The 12,059-nt window shown below is 41.4% G+C and overlaps 1 protein-coding gene across 1 annotated transcript in view; it reads left to right on the forward strand.

The window, feature by feature from the left end:
* Window positions 1-4,026: 4,026 nt before the first annotated feature.
* The window catches only part of CFTR (CF transmembrane conductance regulator), an 85,472-nt gene continuing 77,439 nt past the window's right edge, over window positions 4,027-12,059 (forward strand). The window contains exon 1 of the mRNA XM_053978158.1: window positions 4,027-4,079. Coding sequence (XP_053834133.1) covers window positions 4,027-4,079 — 53 coding nt within the window. The remainder of the gene's footprint in view (window positions 4,080-12,059) is intronic.

Genomic DNA, 12,059 nt, shown 5'->3' on the forward strand with positions numbered 1-12,059 from the left:
CAGGGAAGCTTGAGAGAAAGACCAGTGCCAGATTTGTGGATAAAGTTCTCTGCTTTTATTATAAAAAATAAATATAGAAAATAGACCAGACTTCTTTGGGGTTGAATAAGACATTGCAAAACAAAATTATTAATTACAAGAAAAAGTAGTTTCCAGTGAATTAAAATATTCAGAAAAAATTAAGAGTTTGATTAGAAATGTGATTGATAGGTCAGTGCAACACTTTTTTTTCCCAGATTAGAATTGAGAGACTGAACAAAGAACTTTTTCATTTTAAGCAACAACATAAAAACTTAAAGTGTTGGTTTTGACAGCTCTTTAGCTTCATTTTTTGATGAGTTTGTATTTAATATGATCATACTTTCTACTAAAAATTTCTACCCCTTTGTCCAGTGACATTAATCAAAAATCCAAATATAACTATTTTTTTTTAGAATCATAGAATCATTACGGTTGCAAAAGACCATCAAGATCTATAAAGTCCAATCTTTGAACAATCACCACCAATCAACCTCCAATGTGTTGCTGTACCTAGGGAAGGGAATGCAAAACCCCTTTGGTGACTTCATGGCATGTAAAGCAAATCCATGCCATGCCTTTCTCTGCCTTGCCCCTTGCCACAGGTTTGTACCCTTACTCACCATGGCAAAGCACTGAGTTTTCTTCCTCCTAAGTTCAGATCCCAGTGAAAATGCAGCACTCCGGTGGGGTTCTCAGCTAGATCAGAAGCCTTACACAGCTTTACATGCAGTCTGGTGCTTTGGAGCAGAATGAGAACATGTACCCAAAGGCAGGAGAGAGGTCAAGGTACAGCCCCCAGGGTAGAAAACACTTTAAGTTGCCATAAACATGGAAGCATCTAACCTGCCAGTCTGTTTCCCACATGTGTGACTTCAGACTGCCCATGACCTGTTGATTCTCTCCTGGCTGAGTTACCCCTGCCTGAGTGTGGGAGCCAGAGAACCAGCTCTACTCACGTACTCCTCCCTGTGAGGCACAGGGAACCAGCTTTACTCATCCTCCCCTTCTCTTGCCTGGCTGTCTAACTCAGCCTCACTGTGCTTTCTTCCAAGTAAAGTCGGATAGATGGTGGATGTGGATACATCTAAAGGATAAAGTAGCTGTTGTCTCAGTGTATCAAGTTGCATCTCTGTAAAAGTGAAAGAAGTTCATGTAAATGAAATGCATAAATAACACTTAAGTTGGAGATATTTCAGTCCCTAGAGAAGAACAGAAATATTACAGTTTATTCCTACTCACAGTAATGCTAATGACAAGTTTTGTGTTCATGTCAGCTGAGTATGTTCAAGATCCCTGGGAAGGTTGGGACTCTGAAATAAGCAAGGAAATGTACCAGTGGAAACTTTGTGGATACATGAGAGAAAAATGACAATAAATATGCAAAACAAAACCAAGAGTTCACGAGTTTTTGACTGAGAGATTTGTGAATGTGAAAGCATCTGATTAATTTGCAAAACTGGATCACAGAGCAGGGAAGTCATTACTCCATGGGTTTTGATGAACCATAGCTGGTACTTAAGAAAGTAGGCAAAGAAATATTCTAAGTTTAGAGAAGTGTTCAAAATTAGGGAAAGTTCGTGGAATTTTTCATGTAAGAAAAATTACATAATCAACGATGATTGATGGGATGTCTTTGTTAGTCCCAAATTTGCTACCTGTGTGCAAATCAGCTGTTATGATAATAGCCACAGGGAGATACTGTTATGAAGAATACTTCCTTACCAATTGACATTGACATTTTAACTAATTTGGACCTGATCCACTAATGGTTTCAAATGACTAACATACCTCACTTTCAAATGTTAAAAAAAAAAAAAAAAAAAGGTCTAACCTCCTGCTCAGTTTCTGCTTTATTCACTTGTACCAGAGATCCAAAGGCTAGGAAGGGGAAGAGCCTGTAGCAGGCTAATGTGTACTGTTTCAAAGAATGGGTTTCCACTCTGACTCGTTGATCTCAAAGGTCTTTTCCAATGTAGTTGTTTCTCTGATTCTGTCTTTAAATTAATGTTTTGCCATTTTTTAATGAAGTGAAAAAAATTGGTAGATCTAGGTGATCTGCTTGTCAGGACCTACCCAAAGAACTTCTCTCAGAGGCCGATGGAGCATGTGGGATCCCAGCCTTGTCCCGTCTCCCGCAGGGGGGCATCTGAATCCTGGTTCGCGTTCCTACTTAAGCTCCCTGACCTCTGGAAGGGCTGTGGGTCTGGCGGGCTGTCACTGCCGCATCAGGGAGCGGCGGGAGGTGCCTTCCAGATGCCCAGCGCTGCCCAGTGCAGTGCAGTGCAGTGCGGGGTACAGTGCGTAGTGCAGTACGGGGTGCATTGGGGTGCGCAGTGCGGCGCGGTGCCCAGCGCAGTACGGGGTGCATTGCGGTGCGCGGTGCGGTGCGGAGCGGGATGGGCTGGCGCCCCGGGCCCGGCTCCACTAGGTGGCAGGATGCCGAAGGGCTCCGCGCTGCTGTCCTGGAGCCTGGGCGGATTTAGCCCTGCCTCTACATATTGTCTGAGGACATGATAAAATGCGGACAGTTTCCTGGAGTCCTGCCTGCCCCGCGTTTCTTACTGGTTTTGTCATTAATAAAGCAGAATGGGGAAGGATTCGAGGGAGGTCTGAGAGACAAAGGAGCCCGGTGCGGTGACAGGGTGAGAGGGCACTTGTTGGCTCAGCAATCTACGAGGAGGAATTGCCAAGGCAAAGAGAAATTCTTTATGAAAGCACAGCGGGGTGTAGCGAGAAACGTTGAAATAAAAAGTGTCTGCAAAGTTTGCAAAAAGTAACAGCTGGTTAAATTGTAGCGCAATCTATAAGTCCGTAGAAAAGTACGTTCGCTTCTCTACAGAGCCAGTTTAGAGGGCAGCGTCTGCTTGATTAAGGAAGCGTGGTCTTTTCCATTCGTCTTTTTTTAAGTTGTAGAAATGAAAGGGCATTGGAGTGTATAAATATCAAAATAAAGCAGCAAATAAAATAAAATCCTGTACAGAATTAAATCACATGTTCTTTTTTCTTGCTTCTTGTCATCTTTGTGTCTCTCAAATATGCTTTCTGCTGTGCGCCATTAAAGCAGTGATTTTGTTTGTATGTCACACATATAAAGCTTCAGAAATAGCCTTAGTGTTAGAGCTGGGTGTTTGAGCTAAACTTACTAAAGATATAGCTTCTGTTCCTATTCGTCTCGGTTCAGGTGCGGGCCTGACAGAGAACTTGAAAAACTGAAGCAAGTGTATTTTAAAGCGGGTATGATCGCGCTTGCCCAGCACCCTTTCCTGGGCTGACCGCTCGCCCTCTGCCTTAAGCCCGTGTGCCGCTGCGGTCGCCCCCGGGACCGCGCACAGGCGTAGGGGCGCTGGACGGGGGCTTCTGGCCGCGGGTACCCACCAAGGCCAAACGCCGGCCTCAGGTCCCGCGGGTCTCGGTGGGCTGCAAGCAGGCGCCCTGCGTACTGGGACGGGCTCTGCGGTGAGGAGCTGCGCGCTCGGGAGGGCGAGGAGGTGTCCACGCTCCGACGGGGGTTTCCTCCCTGCGCTGTCCCCGCTGCCCTGGACAGAGGCAGAAGATCCGTCTGGAGGGGCGGCTTCCCTACCTCGGCACTTGGTCAGAAGAGGGGTTTAGTGCTGGGGAGAGGCTGAGGACCCGGGGTAGTGCGGCTCGGGAAGCTGAGTCGGCAGGTGGAGGCAACGGGCTGGGCGACAGCCGTCGGGGAGCCGGGGAGGAGAGGGTGCGGGGGGAGCGGCGGGGCGCGCCCGGTGCGCGGTGCCGGGCGCGGCGGGGAGGCGGGGGAGGAGCGGCGGCGGCAGCGCCGGGCTGGGGCCCCAGCCCGCCCGCCTTTGAACCGGGGCAAAGCAGAGGCGGGGAGAGGGGCCGGGGCAGGAGGCGGACGGTGACATCAGAGCGGCCGGGCGGATAAGGTGGGAGAGCCTCAGGAGCGGAGTGGGCGAGCGAGGCATCAGCGATCAGCGTCTGCCTCCGGTTCCCCGCTCACCGCATCTCACCGCACCTCACCTCACCATGCAGAGGTCTCCCCTGGAGAAGGCGAACATCTTCTCCAAACTTTTCTTCAGGTGGGAGCCCCGGTGCGGCGGGACGCGTGCGGGCGGGGGCAGCGAGCCGGGCTGGGCAGCGGCGGGCGGGGGGCTCAGCGGGGGCTCTGCGCCCCCCGCCCAGCCCACTCCGCCGAGAGGGGAACCGGGCACTGGGTGAGCATTAGCTCTGGAATGGTCTGCGGGGAGAGCGGTGGGAGTCTCGCTTGTTGATGAGATCACTCTTTTTTTGTTGTTGTTGCTGGGGTTTTAGCACCAGGAATGGGCTCTGTCAGGTGTCATAAACCTTTGCTGGACCCGAACAGATGAATTTATGGCATAATTTGAGCAACCTTTGGTAGTTGCTTAACTAGTTAATCTGTTATTTCATGTAAACTTTGAGAACACCGTGGGGTGGTAGGGAGCAGAGGGGAAATGCTCTCAGAGCAAGGATTCCTCCTGTTTGGCTCTTTGAGTGTTTAGCATTTGCTCAAAGGTGCAAGTGTAATATATGATCTTACTGTAAGCAGTTCCTTGCAAGCGTTGAAAATGTTCTCTTAGAAGCAAACTCCCTAGTGCCTTTTCTTTCTAAAAACTTCAAATAAAAAGTGAAGGAGCCAATACTAGTGCCTGGGCACAATGTACTTTGCAACACAATATGGAAGCTGAATACGTCTTATGTGACATTGCTAGAAATGACACTGTGAACTGGAAGGAGCAAATAATCTTTTTGGCATTGGCCCACACAGCACTGCTTTTGCCAGAGTACTGGTTCCCTCTTTTGTTACTGGAGGGTCTCTTGCATGGCAAGGAAGGGCAGGAGGAAATCTTGTGTAAGATGTGAACATGATGACTGAAGTGAGAGCACATGGTGTAAAACTATAACATTTGTCATGAGGTCTCTCCCCGAAAAATGGAGGGCTTTTAGCTCACTTTTAAATCCTTTTGGGATAGCTTTCAGCAGGTTGGTCTGTACATTTTTTCAAGTTTCTTAATGGGACTCTGTATGAGTCACTGTTTGCCCGTCTCTCCCCCTTGGGCACATGTTAGCCAGATATAATAGAGGGGAATAATCCCAAATATAACCTGTTCCTAAAGTTTTACAAATATTCAGGTAAACATAGTGATCTCATACATTTTCTCCAATGGTGCTGCAGTGGGAAAGAAGACTTGCTTGCTACCAAATACTGTTAGAGTCAGAGGGTATGCATGACAGGGGTGTAAGCAATTATAAATTCTCCATAAATGATGCTTCAGTCAGTGTTCCTGAAAGACAGAAATCTGTAGGAAATGTCTGTATCTTAATTTAGTAGCTTGAAGGGGCCACTTGCTCTATTTAATTTTATTTATTTATAAACTTCTATAAATGTATCATCCTAGAACGTAGGGTCTTAAAGGTGTGAAGAAAAAAAAAAAACAAATAAGACAAAGCAAATACATTTCTGATTCCTACCCTAGTGAAAGTTTTCATGTCTGAAACCAGATGCAGTTCATGCTCATGAAGTACATAATTAACCATCCTGAGGCCTGTGCTCATCTTTTAAATCACAGTCATTAAGTCAATTGAATGTTGTTTTAATCATGTTTGTCATGCATGATGCATTATACTGCACCAGCTTTTGGTCCGGTGACTGTAACCAAAGTGATAATAATAATAAAATATATGAAGTTAAGGAGATGTTAATGATGAATATTAACTAGAGCAAAGAAAAGGGAAAGAGACGTATGGAGAGAGATTGCTTTTTTTCAGTGATAATGAAATAGTTGCTATCAAGTACAACACAGTACATGTTTCAGTGAAGTAACTTTTATAAGAGTCTGCAATGCATTTATGTGTGAAGTACCAATCTGAAAATAATGTGATAAGTTGAAGATCATGTTAGCACAAGTGATGTTAAAATATTAGTTACGATTGTTCAGGTAATCTTGCTGATAAATACATTGCTATTTAATATTGTACAAGCTGTTATCAGCTATAGGTGCGTAAACATATTGGCAAGGATTTATTGCTTCATAATCTATCCTGCTTGGGTGGGAGAGACAGGTTTAACATGTGTTTAAGTCAGAATGTAGCTCTCTGCTCATAACTGAATAGTTTATACATGTTTCAGTATTGATTGGACCTTTTTTCTTCAATTCTTTATGCAAAAAAAGTGAGAAAATGTCTTTGTATACAAAGAGTAGTACTATCTTATAGAAAGTGTTACCTTTGTATTAGTGATAGTGATACTACTTGGGAAAAAATTGTTAGGAGTGGTCATGATAAAAAATATTTAAAATTAGAAATTAATTTTCACCCTAAATTTTAAATAATTTTGGTTTGTTAAAAAAAACCAACTGAGCTTTGGTGGTTAAGAAACAAGGTGTGGAAAGAGGTGGTTTGAGATCTTCCATTAGGGGGACACTTAGAAAATAGAAAACACTAGATACTGAGAGTTTGGGGTTTCAGAGATTGTTGTGTGTTTTGTCGTATTTTCCTTATTACATTTTCAGAGTTGATCTCTTTTGTTCCCAACCTCATGCAAAAGATTCTTTCTCTTCATTGGCAACTTTTGACCTTGCTTAAAGAAAACAGAGTTTTATGCAGAAAGAGTCAGATCATCATATGCTTAGCTTCATATCAATTGTGAAGCTTCACTTTTTTCTTTATAACCATTACTTATTTTCTTTTGGAGTTTTGGGGTCAAGGCCATACCTTTTGTCACAAACAATATCATACTACTTTGCAAACACCTAGTTTTTATTGAAAATTAACTGAAGTCAGGAAGTTTTGTTAATTAATCAATTTTTATCTGAGAACTGGCACACCGAGTTATTGCTGGAGTTTCAGAAATGGCTGCAACTATGAGACAATTCTCATTTTATTACTGTTCTTTTAAAAGCAACTTTAGATATAAAAACACAAGTTCTCAAAAAGTAATCCTTGTGCTTGTGTCCAACTCTTTAAGCATATACTTTTGCTTTGGTACCTATCAATCTTGACAACTCCTGGCAGGACCTGGTACTATAGTGCCTGATTCATTATGAAATCCAAATGAGAAATACAAACGAACCCAGCTTTTTTGTCAAATCTTCTAATGGATTCAGTCAATCAGATCTGCTCTAGTTGCTTCTTGCTTTCCAAGCCAGAGAAAAAGAAATCTGTACATTTATACAGCTGTCAAGGGGTTCCTAGAACAATTTAGCCAGTATGGGATAAATGTTGGATTCTTTCTTCTGCCCTGTGTGTGTTGTAAGGGCTAGGAAAAGAAATTCAATTCTATACCTCGCCTCTTCTAGGAAGAAAAACCAAGTGTTAGCAGTGTTCGGTAGTGAAGGTGTTTTAGTTCTCTATCTCTGGCTCAGCTCCTTTTTAGAGCATAAATCAAGAGTTATTCTGTACTCTTCTGAATAAAAAAACTAATTTGCAAGTCCTAATTCCTGGTGTGAAGCTTCTTATGAATTTTGCTAATAACCTCTAAGGTGGATAAAAAAATTCAGGACTTAAGTTTTGAAAGTACTTAGCCCCTCTGCTACAGTAATGTTATTCCATCACTCTTTGTAGCTTAATTCAGTCATAATTTCAAGTTTAAGAGTGCCTTGTACAAGATAGTTTCTGGCATTTTCATGAGAATTAAATTGATTCCCTTCAGAAAAAGGAGCTAAAGCCAGAACATCCCTGGGCAGTCCCTGCTCTATCCTTGAACTGCATATCTTAGAATTCAATGACAACAAGTTACTTAGGATTTTCATTCTTGAATTGAAAAATCTTGTGTTTTCCTTGCAAGTTTGGGATTTAATGTGTACATTTTAACTCAAAGTTTCTCCTGAAACTGTTTTGAGTTCCTAAAAGTTCCAGATTTTGTATAGGAAGCTTAAATGCCTAACTCATGTCTGCAAATTTCACTCTGGAGGGCAGGTATCTTGAAACTGTCATAACCAATATATATTTGGACCCTCCCTTATCAATACCTAGCTACAGCACTTTGGCCATCTTTCCTCCTTGAATAAGGAGCCTCTATGTACAGTAGCAGGTGAATGGCACAGTGTCATGCTTCACTTTCTAGGGCAGTCAGCTTAGACACTTATAAAAGGCATTTTTTTCTGTAGTGTGTTCTTAGGGCCCTGTATGTATCTAGCCCTGATGAGCTGCATTTCACTGATCCCAGGCAATTGTAAATCCTGGCTGTTAGTGATAACCAAGCACAGATGCAGTTGCAGCACAGGTTATGGCCCTGTAAAGCTGCCTGATCATTTGTCTGTTGCCACAAGCGGTCCTTGGAAACCTGCTGGTTTGCCAGTCCTTCAGAGCTATCTGAAACAGCAAGGTGTGAGCTTCTGAAAGTCACATGGTTCAAAGATGTGCATGCAAGTTTTGGACTCCTTCCGAAAAATTTGACTTCTATTGCCGTTTCCAAGGTAAAATATGAAACTTGAAGTGAACTGGAGAAACTATGTAGAGTCTCCTACACTTCAAGTAATTTCAGTCAGAGGAATATCTTCTTTAACAATTAAGGCTAAGCTGTGTCCTTGGCTCAGCCTGATACTGCATCCTTGGTCTAATGACCAAAAATGCAAACCTTGTATAGCACAGGGATCTTCTCTGGCTGCTTTATAACTCTAAAGCACAGATGCAGAGATGAAGTTGCATCTGACTTCTGAAATATATTTAAAGTCTGTTTTCTTCCTGCAGGAAGAAAACTTACTATCTTGATACTCAAAGTAAATTATCAAGCATTTGAAATATTTGCAGACCTGTCTATACCTTGTTATTTTCTACTTATGCTTATTTGATTTTGGTGAGATAGAAAGTAATCCATCCAAATCCTTGATTTTTTTTTAATACTGTAGACAATGACATGGTTAGTAGATTTATTATCTGTATTACAGAGGCTTCTAAATGCACTGACAGAAATTTGAAGTCCTCTGTGCTACGCAAAATATTTGATAAGGAAGTATATTGTGAAGATCTTGAAGTCTAAGGAGATAGTACAAAAAATGGTTAAAAAGAAATTTCTTTACTAATTCTGTCAAGAAGAAAGTGGGGTATACAAGGATTGTGGTTTGTCCTAGAAGCATGTGATGGAGTCAGTGCAATCTGCCTGAAATCTCCAGTCCAGAATTTTGATTGCGCAAGGATATTTCTGGTGTGACAAAGTTATTTCAGAATATTTCTGCAGTGAACAATTGCCACCTCTTTCATACTGAAGAATCTGAGTCTCTCTATCTACATTTTTGGATATGCTAAATTTCAAAGTGGTGGGAATATTGTGACTTATTGCAAGAGGTCACAGGTTGCTGTTATCTTGGTTTATGCTTTTTCTCTTCACCCACCCCCCCAGCTTTGCAGCATATGACTGTAGGTAAGGTTGTGGAGGCAGGGTGGTGCCAACTTGACATCCAAGTAATAATGTGTCCTCTGAAAACATCATGTCCTCTGAAATAAGTGAGTTAAAGGTGAAAATTAACTAGTATACAAGGAGACATTGAAACACTGCCAAATTTTGCCATGTGAATTTGTAGATGCAGTTCAACTGCCTTCCATGCGAGTGGGGGTACGCCTGGGTGAGACAAGCAAAAACTCAGAGGCTGTTTACGTATCAGTCCCTCTCTTAGAAGCAAAAGGATCTGCATGAGCTCTTTCACTCAGCAAGTAGCTAATCCAAGGCTGCATTGTCATGAAACTCCCCAGTTTAGGAGAGAATAAGTAGGCATTTAAGACATATTTTGAAACAGCATTTTTCAATTTAAACCAGTAGGAGAAAATCCTAAGCGACAGCAGATGAAGGTACTTGGTTTAGGTACATTCCCATATTTTAATGTTGACATTTATCCTTCATTTTTTCCCCCCAACTTTTAAAATAAAGAATGTGAACCTTTGTTGTATTGCAGTCATTCTGATATCTCACTTTAACTTTCACCTTAATTAATTTTAAAGATAATATGTAAGTTCTGGAATGATTTTATTTCTCTGTAGGTAATAAATACAAAGGAAACAAAACCACAGAAGTCCCCCAATGTTGCTTTCCTCAAAGCCCAAGACTGTTCTGGAAATCAAAAGATATGAGGCATTTTCTCATTAATTTGCAAGGATCATGATAAGGAGTAGCGTCATGAAATACCAGGATACAGAGAAAATGGCAAAGAGCAAGTAGGAAGAGAAGCAGCACCTAATTCAGGGTTGATTCTATATTACTGTCATGGTAATTTACATTTTGACCCTTGGTATTAAAATTAAATAAAATGTCACTGTGTTCACCTGTTTGTTTATACCTGACCATGTATCAGTCATTGGGGTGGGATCCAAATAATAGTTTTGGAAAGGGCCATTGCACCTGATTGCACCTGATTTCACCTGCAATGTTATGTTATTATGTTATGTTATTTTATTTTGAAACATATCTTTAAAAATCCATGGCTAACACTTTAGTGAAGTACTCAATTGAAATATGTTGCTATCACTTAGTGACACATCTGGAAGATTTTAAAATTCAATTAAATAATAATTGCTCTGCAACAGTTTTGCTGATGCAAACTTTCTCTTATGTTCCTTGTTCTTTCAAAGGACTAGGAGAAAAGAAATCTTTCTCTTATTCTTGCTGAGGGATATATAGTTGAGAAAAAGAGTGAAGATGGAGGAATATCCTCTCCCAGTCAGTCTTACTTGCAAACCTTGCTCATAGCATATCATCACTACTGCTTTTTTGTTAGCTTTCTTAAAGAAATATTTGAAGCATACCTTACACTTGACTTTGGTACCTAAAAAATTGACAGATTGCAATATATTACTATTAATATATTCTGTCCTTCTGTCTTGCACAACCTATCCCCTGATGTGCTTTGTTTTCTCTCAAATATCTCCCAGTATTTCTGCAAACTTAAATATTTTGACTACCTTACTAATTGTAAGGAAAAAAAGTATTGAATTTCTGTTAAAAAAAGCATTTAGCAATTAGATAATAATTTGAATAAGTGTCACTTCACAAAAACTGGGCATAAAAGACAAGACTTCCTCAAGAATTGTTGTGGCATAATCCTAATTAAGATTTGCTATTGAAATCCCTGGGTTTCAGCAGAACATTGATTATTCTTAAAATGGTACTGCTCACAGCTAGTGGCAGGGTCAATAATATTGCAGTTAAATATTTTCCATGTCAAATAACACCTCATGGGGAAGAACTGTTTATTAGTGAAGAAATTAAAATCTTAATTTTTGTGATCTGGGGGAACACAACTACAACAAAAAACTAGAAACCAGTAGGGTCTGCATTTACCTTTGTTGTTGAAACCCTGCAATAATTATATTATTGCATCATAATTACGGCTTGATGATGTACCTTCTTCCCTGGCCTCCCCCCACCTCTCCCTTAATTGTTAGGAGGAAGGATGAATTAAAGCCAGAGGCACTTGCTCTCTTCATTGAATTTTAGGTCCAGCTCCTTAGGAGCTGCAGTCACTATGCTTAACTATATTTTGCACAGGTATTAATGCTTTGTAGAGGGGAGTGAAACCATGGTCACCTCTGTGCTGCACAGTAGATGTTGCTGTGTTGTGCACAGAACATCTGTTGAAATGGCACCAGTCTGATCAGTGACCCTTGCAGGACAGCTGATCTCTTTTGCTGGTCTTGGGTTGCCCAGCACTACTGTTTTGTTACTGTCTCAGCAAACTGTGCTTCTTGATCTGAAGAGCCCGATGGATCTAGGATATTCCTGTGCTCAGGAAGATCAGGGCAGCTGGCTTAGCAACACAGATGCCCCTTCTGTCTACAGTGACATGCAAAGCAGCCTTAAGGAAGAGTCAAATCCTATTGACAAATTGTTTGTGTTAATACTCTCTGGAAAGCCAAAGACATCTGTCCTATTGATACAATTTGAGTGGGATGACTTTGAACATGCAGTAGAAAGCAATAGCTGTAATAAGAAATCTGTTACATACTGCTTAAGTAAATGACAAAGAAATGGTCATTAGAAATCTACCAAACAGTGTGTTATATGTATGATATTTACATATCAAGTTAATATGTTTTACTACAGGCAGTAA

The sequence above is a fragment of the Vidua macroura genome, chromosome 5 (assembly GCF_024509145.1).
Source record: "Vidua macroura isolate BioBank_ID:100142 chromosome 5, ASM2450914v1, whole genome shotgun sequence".
Taxonomy (NCBI): domain Eukaryota; kingdom Metazoa; phylum Chordata; class Aves; order Passeriformes; family Viduidae; genus Vidua; species Vidua macroura.